This window comes from Rhipicephalus sanguineus, chromosome 6 (genome assembly GCF_013339695.2).
Source record: "Rhipicephalus sanguineus isolate Rsan-2018 chromosome 6, BIME_Rsan_1.4, whole genome shotgun sequence".
Classification (NCBI taxonomy): domain Eukaryota; kingdom Metazoa; phylum Arthropoda; class Arachnida; order Ixodida; family Ixodidae; genus Rhipicephalus; species Rhipicephalus sanguineus.
The window spans coordinates 15,811,935-15,830,558 of NC_051181.1; the positions used below are offsets into that span (position 1 = coordinate 15,811,935).

Sequence of the window (18,624 nt, forward strand, 5' to 3'; positions counted from 1 at the left end):
CACTCGGATATGACGGAGTACCTACCACCTTTAAGCAGTATGCGGAATGGTGCTCTCAGTTTTTGCATGTGCATTTCACGACGTAATTAAAGAAGGTGTCTTACCACATGATTGGAGCAATGCCTAAATCAAGCCTATTCATAAATTCAGTGATAAAAACGTATTACGGATTACCATCCAATATCACTAACCTCAAGAGCATGCAATATTCTGGAAGATATAGTTCACCAATAAATAACCACTTTTCTTAAAGAACATAACGTACTAATAAATACTCAACACGATTTTGCAGAGGATTTAAACAAAGGAAAGCAGGAGGATGTAACCTTCAGGGACCTTAAAAAGCATTTGATAAAGTGTTGCACAAGAAATTGATTCATGAATTAAGCTATGTAATCAACAACGAAGAAACATTAAGCTGGAGCAAGGCCTATTTTTCAAATCGCTGTAAGTGTGTGTTGTTCAATCGGGCTTCTTCCGCAAGTGTGGCAGTTGATTTTGGCGCTCACCAGGGGTATGTTCTTGATAGGCAAATTGATAGGCAAATGCCTATCAATTTTGAAAAAAAAATGTTTTTATGAGATTCACTAAAAAAAAAGAAACCACGGCCCTTTTACAAATTCTACTGGGGACCAAGTGCTTTCTGAGGTTGAGCATTATAAATATTTAGGATGGCTAATTGCTAACAAACTCTCCTGGAACACACACATAGATAATACTGTAGCCAATGCTACAGTTGTTTCTATTAAGACGTACACCCAAGCTAGCTACCCCTAAAGTGTGTTTGCTTGTCTACAAATCAATTATCCGTCCTATGTTTGAGTATGCCGTGATCATTCGGACCCCTCACAAAATCAAGAATCCAAAAAGTATAAAGAATGCAGAAAAAGGCTCTAAGATTCATTTGCAACTGATATGGTCGCTCCTCTGTTGAAGAATTGATAAACATGTAGTTTCCAATCAGTTACTAACTGAAACGGTGCTTGTAGACTTAAGTGGTTTTATCAGTTGGTAGATGGTCGTTACAAAACATAACACATCACATATCTTAACATTCACTAGCAATTATGCCTCTAATCTAAAGCATCAATTTCGTAAAATATTTTTTTTCTTTCCTCTCAGAATAAACGACTGCAATGACCTGTCTAATGAAGCAAAACTGCAATTCGGCCTAGTTGAAACAAATTCATCCTTCACTTAGTCACGCAAAACACACAGGGATGCCTGTCCTCGTAAGTCTCTTCTAGTCACTGTCTAATGAAGCTGTAGCCCAAAAAATTTTGGCATCCTTTGAAGAGCATTTGATCTGGTGTTCTAGCATACTCAAAGTACCTTGCCATCGTTTGTCGTTCTTTTTTGCCCAAAGGTTCGTTTCTTATGTACGACTCTGCTATTGTCTAAGTTAGACTACAGTGTCTAAAAATAAATAAATAAATAAAAATATGCGTGTTTACGTCCACTCAGTTCTAGGTACAGGCGGATCACACTTGTTTAGAGCGCCCAGCAGGCAGCTTCAGCTGTTATTTTCCGCAGAAATATGCAAAGACCAACGCCGTAATGATACCTAACATAGTCATACTGCATGCCAGGTCCTTTTGCACGAACGGAAGCTACCGTGAGGTAGCAGCTGCGGACAACAAGAGCGTCCACGGCCACAGGCTCCACTGCTCTAGACAAGTGTGATTCCGTCTGTACTCACTCACACTCACGTCCGGACGTGAGGATGAGACGCAACCACATGGTGACACGTTGCTGTTGGACGCAGTAGAGTATCCACCATTGCAAGAGTGACACTGCGGGGCTCACGAAGAGGAGAGGCATTTTGTCGATGGTGAAGAATTACATTCTCTCCGGTTGGCGCACACTTTTCGACAACAATGTTGTGCCTTTTGCAACAGAGAAGACCAAGTTATACCTTAATCGTGACTGCATTATCTGGTGAAATTGGGTAGTTATATCTCAAGCAAGAAGAAATTATCTTCTTCCTTTGTTGCTCACAAATACTCGTGGCATGAAGACAGTCATGAAGACTCAGGCTAGCTCACTAACGCGCTGGCCAAAAATGGACCAATAATCGAAGAGTTTGAGCGCCACTATGACCGATGTCAAATGAACCGCCAAAGCAATCCGAAAGAACCTGTTCACTTCTGTGTTAAGTCAGATCTGCCTTGGAGCCAGCTGCACATCGACTTCGTGGGAACAGTACGAGGCGCAGTTCCTCTCTCGTCATGGTAGGTGCATTTTCTGCTGGGTTGAGTGCTCACTATGCCACCCGTCAAAACATCATCATTACTCAGAGCCCTATGCACGCTGTTTGCCACTCACGGTGCTCCGGACGTTAGTGCTTCCTACAACGGAGCAGTATTCGGAAGCGAGCAGATGTTAGCCATTGTCAAGTTAAACAGCATCCTTCATTGTTGACAGTCTTGCCATCCCACTACGGCAGGGCGACTGAGGAGGTAAAAGAATCACTGAAAAAGGAGGTGAAACAATCACTGAAGAAACATTTGAGAAAAAACACCCAGTGGAAACTACCCCTGTTCTTATTCAAACAACATACCACCCAGCATTCAGTGACTGGAAATAGCCCTGTGGAGATCGCGATGCGCAGAAAATTGTGCTTAGCGTTGGACATGCTGCGCCGCGCCAATCAGCGTGCTGCTTCTGATGTGAAGTGATTTGGTGTGGGAGATTGAATGTACGCCTGAAGTTTTGTTACAGGACCTTGATGAAAACTTATTAACGTCAAGGGTCTCCTATCGATTGTAGACGGCCAATGACATGAAATACAGGCATCGCAACCAACTGCGAAGCATAGCTAACAGCTGAGTCTTCAGGGTCCCTACCCGACTACCACTTCCGGCTTTTTCCAGTACAAGCACTTGTTCACATAGGCCCTGTGTCGCCAGCCTAAGCCCTTGCTGCGCGCCCACCTAAGATCTAAGCCAGACCGACAACCAGTTCGTTATGGCTCCAGTGCTTATAGGCCATTTTATTCTATCTCAGGAATGAGTCATCAAAAGTTTTACAAAAATTAATGTTGACTATCAAGCTCGATAGGCCCACAGACAGCACACCTTTACAAGGAACCGAAACTGTCTCCTCGACAGTGCTTACCAAAAGAACAATGTGAACACACTCACTCATGCCGTCGCACCAGCTGGAGGCTCAGGCGTACTTGTGGATCCTTGTGCAGCATTCCACACAGAAGGTCGCCCAGGGTGGGCTCCACGTCAGGGGGAAGCTCAAACTTGCCTCGGCCAATGCACTCAAACAGACGGTAGATGTTGTCCCCCTCAAAGGGGTACTTGCCCGTCGTTATGTTGAACCTGCCACACAAATACACATCCTCAACGCGCACAGACGTGACAAACGTGGGAAATGCACTCGCAGCACTGACAACAGAACTAAAATTTGAAGGAGCAGATGGCACAAGCACTCACTCAATTTTACTGAAAAAAAGAAACAATAATATGCAATATGAAAAGCATGTTTAAAAACACACATGAATAGCTGTCACAAGATAGAATGCGAGTGCCAAAAAAGGGAATGCACAAAGAAACATTGTACCCATTCAAATGCCATTATAAATATTTTTAAAGATTCTTTGAAAACTTGAACCTTTTCTACACCTGACTTTTTTTTTGTTCTTTTTCCTGCCATACGACAGCAGGAATGTTTATACGCTTTTACTGCTCTTCCTGCGAAAAAAAATCAAGATGCACAGATGCCTACGAAAAAAAAAAGCGTGACCATGGGAAGGAAGACTAGTATGGTCAGAGTTGTAAGACTGCTAGGCAGTTATCGGGTCTCCCGTGGTTGGACGCTGTCCAAGGTAGACGGCCGGAACTCGTACAAGCTGTAAATATTGCCACGTGCGTTTCTTATTATCACTTTTGCTGCATTTGGTTTTCGCCACAAAAACTGTCAGCAACGCTCAGCACAAACCGCGCCTCATAGTTCGAGAAACTTCGCGATTATTGTAGATCGTTTTGTTAAGATTGCGCGCAAGACGCGAACACTAGCGCTTATTCTAGTATTTGCGCGACACCCAGCGATAACGCTGGAATATTCGACGGCACATGTATAAATGCCGACACGCTTCACCGCTTGTCAGTTTTTCGACGGTCGACGCTCTGTTCGCCGCTATCAGCGTACGCTGTGTATCAGTGTATTGCTGTAGTTTGACTTTCAGTTTCTCGGCCACAAGTTCGGCCAAATAAAAAATTACACCATTTCCCGCTAAAGGGGACCATGAGGCGATGCGAAGCCGGAGCACTTGCACGATCGCGTTCCGTTGGCGTTCGTTGGGCATGCTACCGACCTCGCGTCGTGGAACGCGAAGAGGAACGCTACGCGCGTCTTGTCTTCCCTCTAGCCTGGCCGTTAATTCTCACAGGGCGAGGCGGGAACGCGGTCAACAGGCGTGCGAGAGGGGGGCAGCGTAGGAAAGGAGAGAGAGGGGGAGGGGACGCGCATGCGCGGCGTTGCGCAGGAGAGAATTTCGGCATGTCTAGCCCGCGTTTCAGAGGAAGAGTGGAAAGTGGGGTGGGAGACGGGAAGTGGAGAGGGGGAGGGGGAGGGAGTGGGGAGTGGGTAAGTGGAGAGGGGGAAGAGGAGAGGGGGAGAGGAAGGTGGAGAGGGGATGAGAGAGGGTGAGTGGAGAGGGTATGCGCATGCGCATAACGGGTGGTCACGCCGCACACCACCACCACCACCACCACCGGATTGAACTCCGCCATAAGATACTTCGCATCTAAAAGCTTCATCTCGGATACGCTGTCTGCTGCCTTCGTCGACGTCACGACCCCGTGACATCTGGTGGAGGTGCTCCCCGGTCCATGTACCGAACACCCCCATCCAGCCGTGAGCCGAGCCCTCGCCGCGAAGAAGACACCGACAACATCAGTGACAGTCGAGCCAGCCGCGGACTGAAAGGCCTACCCCCCAATACGGGGGGTAGGCCTTGTCCGCTACCCCCCTAGCGGACAAGACAAAAGCCACGGCAACAAGAACAACAGGTACGATGACGGCCGCAGCGAACCCTGCCGCGATAGTTTTGCAGCCGCCCAGGGAGCCGCCGACATTTCATGGTTCGCTGTGTGAAAACTCCGAAACCTGGCTGGAGACGTTCGAAAGGGTCGCAACATTTAACAACTGGAAAGCCGACGACAAGCTGCGCCACGTGTACTTCTACCTAGAAGAAGCAGCAAGGACATGGTTCGAGAACCGGGAGTCCACACTTCGAACCTGGGATCTCTTTCGCAGTGCTTTTTTGGAGACGTTCACGAGCGTCGTCCGAAAGGAAAGGGCCGCAACCTTGCTCTCCCGAACGAAAACGTGACCATTTTCGCGGAAGAAATGACCCGGTTGTTCCGCCACGCTGACCCCAACATGCCTGAAGAAAAGAAGGTTCGTTTCCTCATGCGAGCAGTAAAGGAACAGCTCTTCGCTAGATTATAAGGAATCCGCCGAATACAGTGCAAGAATTTGTCTCCGAAGCAACAACATTCCAGAAAACGCTTGAGATGCGAACGCGGCAATACAACCGCAGCTTCTTGGCCACAAGCTACGCCGACGTTCAACCGCTAGGATTCGCAGACCTGCGTGAGACGATCCGAACATATCGTGCAAGAGGAGCTGCGAAAAATTCTACCTTCATCGCAACCTCAAGTAGATTCCATCGCCGACGTCGTTCGCCAGAAGATCCAGCAGTCACTGGGCGCGCCTCAGCTAGCACAGCCGCAAGCTATGAGCTATGCAGCTGCAGCCCACCGTCATGCTGCTCCTCCACGCCTACGCCAAGACGCCACACTGCCTCAGTACCGTCGGCAGACGCCGCCGCCGCCAAAGACGCCCTAACGTCCGCCTGTCGGCCAGCGTTACACCCCGAGGAAGACCGACGTTTGGCGCGCCCCTCACAACCGCCCGCTCTGCTACCACTGCGGGGAGGCCGGCCACACGTACCGCCGCTGCCAGTACCGACAGATGGGGCTACGCGGATTCGCCGTCAACGAGCCGCGCCCGCAGCCAGGCCTCGCGACATCGACGACTACCTCACCGGAACACAGTGGAAAGAACGACGACCTTCCCACTCGCCGTCAGCCGGCCGCTACATGTCACCGCACCGCCGGCAGTACACTGGCCCAAACCGGGGCCGGTCGCCTAGCCCGTTTCCGGAAAACTAAGGGCAGCAACCGATGCAGGTGCGGTTGCTATACGACGAAATACCGAAGATCCTCCGCCGCCGACGACAACGCCGCAACGAAATCTAGAGAACACGCCGCAAGCCGAACGAAGCCCTGACGTCGAAACATCACGGCCCGAAGAAGACCTGACGAGCCAACGTCGAAGCAGCGGGACAAACCGACGTAGTCGTGATCCGACGCCGCGACCAAACCGAAACGGTAGGCGACGAACTAGTGACCTCGACGTTCTCATCGACGGCCACGTCACCGCTCTCGTCGATACTGGAGCCGACCATTCTGTCATCAGTGGACCGTTCGCGACGAAGTTGAAGAATGTCAAGACCGCCTGGGAAGGCCCCGAAATCCGGACAGCTGGAGGTCACCTAGTAACGCCGGCAGGAATCTGCACAACGAGGGTCTCCATTAACAACCGGATTTATCCCGCAAGCTTCGTAGTCCTACAGCATCGCTCCCGAGATGTCATCCTTGGTATGGACTTCTTAGGCCTTCATCGTGCAGTCATCGACCTCAGATCCAAGTCGATAACACTATCTACAGAAAAAGCATTACCACCGTACACTCCGCCAGGGAAGCACGCCTTAAATGTGCTGGAAGACCAGGTCACCATTCCCCCTCGCTCCAGCGTCATCATTTCCGTCGGCACTCAGAAAGTAGCAGACCTGGAAGGGCTCGTTGAAGGCGACCAGCACCAGTTGCTTAACCGCGAGATTTGCGTCGCAAGAGGAATAACAGAGACGCGGAGAGGGAAAGCAACAGTGATGCTCACAAATTTTAGCAATGAGTATAAGCACGTAAACAAAGGCACGACGGTCGCCTACATCGAAGAAATTGTGGAAGCCACCAATGCTTTCGCCCTCGCCGATTCTTCCGAGCCCACACCAACGGACCAAGCTCCTCAACCAGCTTTCGACGTCAATCCTAGCCTTCCTAAGCATAAGCAAAAAACGCTCAAAACCCTGCTCTTGAAAAAAATTCGGCAGATCCCACGTACCGTGGGAGTCGATGCTATGCGAAGCATGTGGCGGGTAGGTGACTGTGGCGTAACTTTTTTTACTGAGCGGCACCTTACAAAATGACGCTAAAGATTTGTGTATATTTTACACGCACACATATAAATGTTGAAGAGCCGCATATGTGTTATATAACCAGCTCTTTACGGTTGGGTAACGCAGCCGATGGCAACGTGGGTATTACCAAAACCAGAAGCGGTAAGCTGATATGTAGTGCTTATACGTGTCCCGAAAACGCACGCACGTTTCACGAACCCGTGTGCATGTGTGCAAGAAGTTCTTGACAGTTCTTAAACAAGGGCATCATCACCATGATCAGTGAGCCCCAACAGCTGGTCATGACTTGTTATAGGATTCGGTCGTGATCGTGGTGACGAGGGGTCCATGTGTAGTGAAGCATGTGGTATAGTAGAGCTGTTGGAATTCGTGGATGCCTCGGTCATTTCGTCGACAAATTATCTGTCGACAGAGCCAGCGACATGTCCGAACCTGAAGCCACTCTTCGTGTTGGTGAGGTATAGGCCGTCGAGGCTGGTAGGCCTGGATAGTGCTACGTAGACCAACATCAGTGGATGTGTTTGAGGTATTCGTAGACTATCTGGGCGTATGTGGCCTACGTAGCTTAGTGTACAAAGCGGCTCTCAATTATTCTGGCATCATCCTCGGTCAGCATGAGGCCATCGCCCAGCCTCGTAAGAAATGAAGAGGACACTTCGTCGTTCTGGTGGACGAAGTGCACTTTATGATGCTGTGATGTGGATATCATATGTAACATTCGTTAATGTATTCCTCCGGGGTCGAGCAGTGCTACAATATAGCTTCCTGAATCATAGGAATACAAATGTAATGTTTATTAGACTGCTATAAAAGCGGAGCCAACACTGGAACTACAGACGTTCATCTGATATGAGGCCTGTATCGTAGGAGTACACATCGTAGGAGTATCATGTAGTGTTTATTGCTGTCTTGTAAAATTAGATAGCCAGCACCACAACCACAATTGACGTTGCACCGATAGTACGCCTGCGTAGGCTGTTTTTCCAAGCCAGTTTATAGACCTGGCGTGGCTCAGTGGTAGAATACCTGATTGCCACGCAGAATGATTGGGTTCGAATCCTGCTGCGATCCTAATTTTTATTATTTCCATTCGCTGAGTCAACGCTGCCGATGTTGGTTTTCCTTAACGCTCTAGCATTTAAGTTACCAACGTCTGTTCTCGCCGTTCCTTGCTAGATATAAACTGTCAATCACCTGTGGCGCATACCCGTACACCGCGGCCCGTGGTAAACGGGTATGTGCCACACGTGTCTAGGGGAAAGGGTTTGATGACGTACGCGACAGGATCTTAACGTTATTCATGTCATGACCCGGCAATCATATTCGTCAAATCCTCTTACCCTCTCACGCAAATTTTGGTCTACACCAACTTAAGGAGGCGATCATGAGAGCACCCAGACGTAGGCGGCTAGATAGATAGATAGATAGATAGATAGATAGATACGTAGATAGAAACGCTCAAAGTGCCAGAGGTTCGCTAAGAAATGCTTCGCATTTAATACAAGGTCTGCTTTTCGTCGTCGTCAAGAATCCGCCAGACCCCAGTCGCAAAACATCGCATCATAACAGAGAAAAATGCCAGGCCACTCCGGCAGAGCCCGTACAGAGTTTCGACGCGAGAACGCGAATCCATAAAGAAACAAGTCGACGAAATGCTATGCGACGACCCTTCCAGCCGTCGAAGAGTCCGTGGGCGTCACCCGTGGTGTTAGTGAAGAAGGACGGAGCCCTGCACTTGTGCGCCGATTATCGCCACCTGAACAAAATCACGAAGAAGGACGTCTACCCTCTCCCACGGATAGACTGTACAACGCGAGGTACTTTTCGTCGATGACCTCAAGACCGGCTACTGGCAAATCGAAGTCGACGAGAGAGACCGAGAGAAGACTGCCTTTATAACAGCAGACGGCCTCTTCGAGTTCAAGGTCATGCCCTTTGGTCTTTGCTCGGCACCTGCGACGTTACAGCGCGTTATGGACATCGTGCTGGCTGGATTGAAGTGGCAGACTTGCCTTGTGTACTTGGACGACGTCATTGTGTTTGCCTCAAGGTTCGACGAACACCTCCGGCGCCTTGACGCTGTACTACAGGAAATCAAGACCTGTGGCCTCACCTTGAAGCCTGAAAAGTGCCGCTTTGCATACGAGGAGCTATTGTTTTGGGTCACGTGATCAGCAAGGGTGGTGCTCACCCAGACCCGCGGAAAACAGCTGCCATCGCTGCCTTTCCGCCACCCACCGACACGAAAGCCGTGCGCCGTTTTCTCGACTTGTGCGCCTACTACAGGCGCTTCGTCAAGGAATTTTCACGAATCGCCGAACCGCTAATTCATCTCACGAAGACCGACGTGCCATTCAAGTGGGAAACGGTGCCAGTCGAAGCATTTTAAGAACTGAAACGACGCCTTCAGATGCCTCCGATACTAGCGCATTTCGACGAATAAGCCGATACGGAAATCCACACCGACGCAAGCAGCATAGGTCTCGGCGCCGTCCTTGTGCAGAAAACTGACGGGCAGGAAAGGGTCATCAGTTATGCTAGCCGGTTGCTATCAAAGGCAGAAACGAACTATTCCACAACAGAAAAGGAGAACCTAGCGAACACCTGGGCTACATCCAAGTTTCGCTCCTACCTCTACGGCAGGCCCTTCAAGGTTCTGAGCGACCACCACGCATTGTGTTGGCTAGCTAACTTGAAGGACCCTTCAGGTCGCCTCACATGGTGGAGCCTACAGCTTCAAGAATTCGACATTACCGTCGTTGACAAGTCCAGAAGAAAACACTCCGACGCTGACTGCCTGTCTCGCGCCCCCATCGACCCACCGCCGCAGGACGACAAGGAAGACGACTGCTTCTTGGGAACCATAAGTGCCGACGACTTCGCCGAACGACAGCGAGCGCACCCAGAACTCAGGGGCTTTGTGGAATACCTCGAGGGCAGGACCAGCGTTGTTCCGAAGGTATTCACGCGGGGACTGACGTCGTTTTTCTTGCGAAACAGTGTTCTACTAAAGAAGAATTCTCACCGCTTCGAGCCGATTGCCTTCTCGTGGTACCCTCGAAATTGCGGCCAGAGGTCCTCCAGGCTCTGCACGACGACCCGACGTCTGGACACCTGGGTGTTTCTCGCACGCTAGCAAGAATACAGGAGAAGGACTACTGGCCGCGCCTTTCCGCCGACGTCACTCGTTACGTAAAGACCTGCCGGGAATGTCAGCGACGCAAGACACCGCCCACTAGGCCAGCCGGACTTCTGCAGCCTATCGAGCCACCTCGACGGCCGTTCCAGCAAATCGGGATGGACTTACCGGGGCCGTTCCCTACGTCCAATACCGGAAACAAATGGATCGTCGTAGCTACCGACTACATCACCCGCTACGCCGAGACAAGGGCCCTGCCCAGAGACAGTGCCGCCGAGGTAGCGAAGTTTTTCGTTGAGAACATCGTCCTGCGTCATGGCGCCCCGGAGGTCATCACCGACAGAGGTACGGCGTTTACTGCTCACCTAACTCAGGCAATACTGAGATACAGCCAAACAAGCCAGCGCCGGACCACAGCGTACCAACCACAGACAAATGGCCTTACCGAGCGGCTAAACAAGACCATCGCCGACATGCTGGCCATGTATGTCGACGTCGAACACAAGACGTGGGATGCCATGCTTTCGTATGTGACCTTCGCATACAACAGAGCCATTCAAGAAACGACGCAAATGACGCCGTACAAGCTGGTCTACGGAAGGAGCCCAGCAACGACGCTCGACGCAATGCTGCCAACTGCCACCGACAATCTCGACGTCGCTGCTTATTTGCAGCGCGCCGAAGAAGCTCGACAGCTCGCCCGCCTGCGCATCAAGAACCAGCAGAGGGTCCACAGCCGTCACTATAATCTTCGACGACGCCACATGGAATGCAGTAAAATTGAGAGCTGGGCGAGTTGGTATGAATCATGTTGAAACTTTTTTAGCTCGCCCAGCTCTCAGTTTTACAGCAATATATGCGTCATGACTTGCTCCGCGCATGCTTGTGATGATTACTTGTGCTTATATGTTTAGTCCCTTTCAAAAAATAAATCAGTTGTGAGTAAGCGCTCGTTTTTTTACCTTCTTTCTGTGTCCCCCGTCTTTTGTGCGCGCTAAAAATGTTTCAACATGGCCACATGGAATACCAAAGCGGTGACCGTGTGTGGGTCTGGACGCCAATACGCCATAATAATACGGAAAAGCGGGCTAGTTGGTTTTGCTGCATATTGGGCGCTGGTCCGTGTGTTCTTTCTTGTGTGTCCTCGTGCGTATGCGCTAAAGTTCCAATATGTAGCCAATACGCCGACGGGGACTTAGTGAGAAGCTTCTTCGACGATACTTCGGACCGTACAGGGTACAGGGGCCTCGGCGCACTCGACTACGAGGTTGTCCCTGACAGCATTACGAACTCCCAGCGGAGCCGCGCGCTACCTGAAGTCGTACATGTCGTGCGCCTCACGTCATATTACGCGCGTTAGTGAATCAGGACTGTACTTTTGGTTTATTATTCTACTTTCTTGCTTGTGCTTATTGTTTATTGTACTTTGCTGCTTACTGTTGTTATGTATCGTTGCATGCATTGACCCCCCCCCCCTCGTGTTCTGTTTTACGCATCGGGACGATGCTTTTTCAGAGGGGGGCATTGCCACGTGCGTTTCTTATCACTTTTGCTGCATTTGATTTTCGCCCACAAAGACTGTCAGCAACGCTCAGCGCAAACCGCGCCTCATTGTTCGAGAAGCTTCGCGATGATTGTAGATCGTTTTGTTATGATTGCGCGCAAGACGCGAACGCTCGAGCTTATTCTAGAACTTGCGCGACACCCAGCGATAACGCTGGAATATTCAACGGCACATGTATAAATGCCGACACGCTTCACCGCTTGTCAGTTTTTCGACGGTCAACGCTCTGTTCGCCGCTATAAGCGTACGCTGTATATCAGTGTATTCCTGTAGTTTGACTTTCAGTTTCTCGGCCACAAGTTGGCCAAATAAAAAGCTTCATCTCGGGTACGCTGTCTGCTGCCTTCGTCGACGTCACGACCACCTGACAATATGTTGTAAGTTTCCTTCTCGTAATAACTGCTGTTTATAAAAGTGTTTGTGCGGAAAATCTCCAGGTCTCTGCTTGCAAGTTGCCAAAAGGACCATCTCTGACGGGGCAGCTCTAGCGCAAAGCATCACCAGCCTGGCGGTCCACGCCTGGATGAATTGTGGATCTTTGTAACGGAAGAAGAACCCAACTTTACCGATGGCAAGCGGTGGGATCCCTTCAACAATCTTATGACGACGAAGGGGTTGACAGGCGGAGAAGAAAAGGCAACGCTTTGGCACCGAGTGAAGACGGCGTCTCATGTACTCGGCGCGGGCAGAGAGAAAGCAGTGCGGCACAAGGACCAGGGTCCTAAGGACGCCAGGAGCCAGCCGTACGAGTCTGCTTGCCAGCAGTATCAAGTCATCCACCGGGCGCCGTGGATGGAAGCGGAGTGCTACAGCAAAGCCAGCGTGGGAAGAAGGACGGGAGCTACGCAGTGGTCGTCCCGAAGGGTGAGTGCTCTTCTTCCGCCTGGGCCTGTGCATTGTGTCCGAAGGGGGCTAGGTAGGCGTTTAAATGGACACGTGGTTCGCCCATCTAAATCCAGATAAGCATTGACGAGCGGGATGGGCGACTCTAGTGACAACGAGGTAGCCGGAAATGAGTCCACCGTTCCGGAGAAACCGGGGAGCCATTCAGAAATGGAATTGCTCAAACTGAAACTTAGAATAAGACAGTAGTTGGGAAGAGAAATTTGTCCCTTGAATTTCGAAACAAATCTGTTGCAACGAAAAAAGCGAAGCTGAGAATGCGATAGCAACACGTCGTAATGTTATACGAAGTATGGCTAACGTAGACTTTGTCTGGGCAAGTTGGTGCGACATTTGCAAAATAGAACAGCACGAAGGACGGGACGAAAGTGCTGAACTCGTCTTGTGATTTTCGTGTCTTTCGTCCCGTCTTTCGTGCTGTTCTATTTTGCAAATATGGCTAGCAGCTAACTTTTTGATCCGATCTCGCGTAACCCTACAAAATGCTGGTGTATTGGAATACGGCCGCTCCCGGAAGAGAAGCGGTTTACGTGCAGTTTGTCCTATCAGCGGTCGTAGCACGCAGCGGTGAAATCACCGCGCTAGAAGGGTATACGAGCCGTTTGCTGATGTCTGCCGAGATAGCGCGCGTGGCAGCGCTCCCGACCGCGCCCTAATAGTGAAGGTTCACACTTGCTATTCGAGCCACGCCACAGCCCCCCCCCTTCCCAGGCGTCCCTTCATGCTCCTTCGCCCAGTGAAAGACGAGCGGGGAGTTTCCTTCCTGGTTGAGAAGCAATCGACGGCAGGCCTCGCAAGCCGGCTGATTTTACCGCATGCGCCCTCCGTGCGACGGAGATGGCTCGTTTGTTTAAAGGGGCACTGACACAAAATTCCAAGCTCGAGATCTGTCCTTCATTCGATTGCTCGGTATGCATAACCATTTTTGGCCAAACTTGAATGGCGTCCGGCACCTGGAAGTTGTTTTATTTCGAGGGCAAAGAGCGTGCGAAAGCTCCAAGGGACTTTCAGCATCCTGCGACATCGACACCACTGTGACGTGTTCGGTGTGGTGCATACCATCCCGAGCAGTGCTGGGCAGTATCGAAGATACATGTATCTGCTATCTGTATCGCGATACGTCTCGCAAAACAAGTATCTGTATCTGTATTTTCAATACTTTGAAGAATGTATCGTGTATCTTAAGATACAAGATACTGCGATCGCCCCCCCCCCCCCCACCGTGTGAAGCTATAAACGTTGGCTGAGCTCCGCTTCTCAAGCTGATACTGCTGCCACTAAGTCACCAGAATAAAACTTAAAGGCAGTCACATTATTTGATATTCCCGCAAGAGTTTTCCAGCTAGGATAGGCTATAAGCTCTGAGCGTCCCTGTATATTGGTTGACCCGAGTTACCAGGTGGCACTCGTGACGTCTCGACAGACGAGCGCCCGAATATCTGCACCCAGCCGATTTTTTGTTTAACCACTTTTTTTTTTTAGTTTTGTCAGTGCCATGACCACATGGAACTTACCCGCTCTCCTGTACCACGTACTACAATGCGTGCGGCGCCTTTCGCACACATGCTGATGACGCTGTAGAGTCATTATCGAAGTTCCTCTTGTGTGGTGCTTCGTTACGAAGTCTGTAGAATGCAAGAATGGCGAGTTGCTTTGCGTCTCGTGGCTTTCACACATCGGCGATTTGAAGGATCTCGTGGATGAGATTGACTAATACGCAAATAAGATTCCAACAGCTATAGTACCAACGGTACCGATGCTGGATTTAGCAGAACAAGCATTCACCTAACAGACTTTATCTTGGCGTATGTCTTTTTTTCTTTTACTCAAAGAGTTTTTAAAATCATAACATGATTGTTAGCAGACGTTCTCTCTTAGCTGTCCATTCCACACATTACCTATGACTATTTTTTTTCTGCCGGTCTGCTTACTGCGATATGCCTTTAACGTGCTGCCAAGGTAAGCTCTCTGCTTTATTCTCAGTTCTAACTGTCTGCGTCATTTCTGCTACTGTTTACATATTTATATTCCACTTGAATTTACTGCTATGTAATGGTCATGTTGAGAAGAAATATATAATATTCTGGGCAAGCCTTGAGTATACAGTAAGGATAATTCAGCTTACTGCTAAGTAAAATAGCAATATTGAGTTGGCATTATAATAACGTAAATTATTAGGCGCCATCTTAAATACGTTCGCAAAGGTATTCGAGAAACTGTTATACCAAATGCTCCGTTTTTCTCATGAGCGTCCCAAAGAGTGGTTTTACGCAATTATCCATAGGCACTGAATTTAATTGTCGTAGCTATGAGGGGTTACCCGCCGCGGTTGTCTAGTGGTTAGGGTGTTTGACTGCTGGCCCGAAGGTCGCGGTAGCCGAATTTCGATGGAAGGAAAATGGTAAAGGCCCGCGTGCTTATATGTAGGTTTTAGAACCCCAGGTGGTCAAAATTTCCGGCGCCTTCCATACAGCGTCTTTCATAATCATATCACGGTTTTTCGGCGTAAAACGCAACAATTAATATTAGCTCTTGGGGGTGCTTCGTGTATCGTGTTTCTGTACTTATTCGCTGTGTTTGATACGGAACCGCTTTTCTATTTTACTTGGATATATTTGTTTTCGTTGTTTAGGCTTCCCTGAATTCTTTTACTGTTGCTAATCACCAGGTAATCGGATATAAGTGGCAATAGTGTGAATAGCAATAGCGGCGGTGTCCTGCAGCGCTTTGCGCAACTGTACAATACGTCTGAAACGTTTCTGGGCTACACATATTCTTGGTGACGTACACCTGTCCGGTGATCCAATATTGCGAAAACCGTAATATGTTTACCGGCAAGGTCGAACTCCACAGCGGTATTTGCGCCATCGTGCGAAGGCTTCTTATTGAAGTTCATATGGTTAGTTGACAACCCGCTTACTGGTCAACAAGCAGAGCACCTACTCCCATAAATTACAAAAGCTACAAGCAAGAAGCGCTATCAGCGAAATGTATAAAGAGCAGTCACGTTAAGCAGCTAACACAACGCCAATAAGTTGTTTTGGAATGAAACAGATATACCTTGAGCAAGAAGTACAAAACTTTTGAGATACTAACAGAGTTTCCATTCAAGTGAAATATAATTGGCCGCAGTTAATAAATTTGCAAGCGAACATTGATGTGCATAGGCGTTTAATGCTGCATTATATAGATATATAATAACAAATTTGAGAATGTATCGAAGTATCTTAAGATACAAAAGGAATGTATCGTATCGGATACAATCAGTGTTGCAGTATCTTGTATCGTATCGCGATACAATTGCAAAGTATCTTTGCCCAGCCATTCACGAGTGACGACGCGCTAGTAGCGATGACGTCGACGATCCGAGTGTTTATATCGTGACGCCGACGCCTGGAAACACTCTTCATGCCTGATCTTTGTCGCACCGCTTTGAATGATTTCATGAATTACAAGACGCAAACCACCAAGACAGGCGAAAGGAAAGAGCATGATTCGACATGTGTTCGTCAGTCAGCATGTCGGGAAACCCTTGTGAGCTGCAGTTAAAATTGTGTTGGAAGCGCGGAAAAAGCGAGATGAACGTGTCGTTTTATTACACGTACGGTATACGTCAACACGGCCGCACATTATCAAAGTGGAGTGCCGCATAGATATTGTCGCGAGTTATAAAACACAGGGGATTTATTCAGAAAGGCGTACGGCGTGTCGTACTCGAAGATAGCGCTGGAGGCGTGTAGTAGTAGTAGTAGTAGTAGTAGTATCCTCTACTGCATGGCTCAGCCGCCAAGAACGTCTTCTTTTTTAGTCTTTCACGCTGCGCCTCTCGAGCGCACCGATTGTCTTCCTAGTCGTCGCCAGCGTATAGTCAGACACAAATATGGATGCGGCATTACCTTTCCTCCAGAGCGAGCATCGTCTCGATGCTCACGAAGTAGCAGTCGATGCGCAGTTAGCGAGTGGGCGGTCACATCACTCAGAAAAGTACGGCTTCATGCGTACCACGTGCACTGTCTCAGGCAGATGCTGGCGGCGCTTTGAACAAGAAGAGCCGTCAGCGACGACTTCGTACGTGACGTCGCTAAGGCGGCGCAGAACCTTGTAGGGTCCGAAGTATCGGCGCAGAAGTTCCTCCGAGAGGCCTCGCCGTCTTACAGGGAACCAAACCCAGACTCTTTCCCCGGGCTTAAAGGTGACGAATCGATGGCGGAGATTGTACCGTTGGGCGTCAAGTTCTTGCTGGCTAGTTATTCTGACGCGGGCAAACTGTCTTGCTTCCTCGGCGCGCTCAGTGAAATCTGCGGCGTCGGTCTCTGAATCACAGTCATGAGGCAGCATAGCATCAAGCATCGTAGTTACGTCTCTACCGTGAATTAGTGCAAACGGTGTCATTTTCGTTGTTTCCTGGCGTGCCGTATTATACGCGAATGTGACGTACGGCAAAATCCTGTCCCAATTCTTGTGTTCCACGTCGACGTACATGCAAAGCATGTCGGCGATAGTCTTGTTCAGTCGTTCCGTAAGTCCATTTGTTTGTGGGTGATAAGCTGTCGTCTTTCTATGCGCTGTACCACTGAGCGTAAGCACAGTGCGCAACAGCTCGGCTGTAAACGCGGTACCTTTGTCTGTTATCACGACCGAGGGAGCACCATGTCTCAGTACGATGTTCTCAATGAAGAACCGGGCCGCTTCAGCTGCAGTGCCGCTCGGAATCGCCTTGGTCTCGGCGTATCGGGTGAGGTAGTCCGTCGCCACTATAACCCATTTGTTGCCGCTGTCCGATGTTGGAAATGGGCCCAAAAGGTCCATGCCAATTTGAGCGAACGGAGTTTCCGGTACTGGAACGGGATGTAATAGCCCAGCGGGTTTGGCCGGTGGTACCTTGCGCCGCTGACAGTCAATGCATGTTCGGACGTAATGTTTCACCTCCACTGCTATTCTTGGCCAGTAGTATTTTTCTTTGATACGTGTCAATGTTCTTGTGAAACCGAGGTGGCCCGACGTGGCTTCGTCATGACAGGCTTGCAAAATTTCTTTGCGGAGGATTACCGGGACTACCAGCAGATAGCTTTTGCCTGTTGATGAGAAATTCTTCTTATAGAGAATTCCGTTACGCAAACAGAATGCTGATAAATTTCTCGAAAACACTCTCGGCGCATTCGTGGCTCGTCCATTCAAGAAGTCGATTAGTGAGTTGAGCTCCGGATCGTCTTGCTGTTGCCGGGAGATGACAGCCGCATCGACAACTCCTAAAAAGCCTGCGCATTCGTCATCCTCTGGGCTCGGTGGTTTAATCGGTGAACTTGACAGGCAGTCGGCATCTAAGTGCTGCCTTCCCGACTTGTAGACTACGGTCATGTCTTATTCTTGAAGCCGTAAGCTCCAGCGTGCCAAACGTCCAGACGGGTCTTTCATGTTGGTCAACCAACACAGGGAGTGGTGGTCGCTTACCACTTGGAAAGCGCGGCCATATAAATACGGGCGAAACTTTGCAACTGGCCAAACGACAGCCAGACACTCCTTCTCAGTTGTTGAGTAGTTGGACTCAGCACGGGACAAGGTTCTGCTAGCGTAGGCAACTACTCTCTCCGCACCATCTTGGCAATGAACAAGAACAGCGCCGAGGCCCACATTGCTGGCGTCTGTATGGATGGCTGTTGGTGCATCCTCATCAAAGTGAGCGAGTACGGGCGGAGTTTGTAGACGCTGCCGCAACTCGTTGAACGACGCTTCTTGCTCTTC

General features: G+C 49.6%; 1 protein-coding gene across 6 annotated transcripts in view; it reads right to left on the reverse strand.

The window, feature by feature from the left end:
• LOC119397111 (serine/threonine-protein kinase STK11) overlaps positions 1-18,624 on the reverse strand; it is a 336,048-nt gene that overhangs the window by 41,584 nt on the left and 275,840 nt on the right. For all 6 annotated transcript variants that reach the window (XM_049416704.1, XM_049416705.1, XM_049416701.1 and 3 more), the window contains one exon: positions 3,144-3,329. In XM_049416704.1, the coding sequence (XP_049272661.1) occupies positions 3,144-3,329 (186 nt within the window). The remainder of the gene's footprint in view (positions 1-3,143; positions 3,330-18,624) is intronic.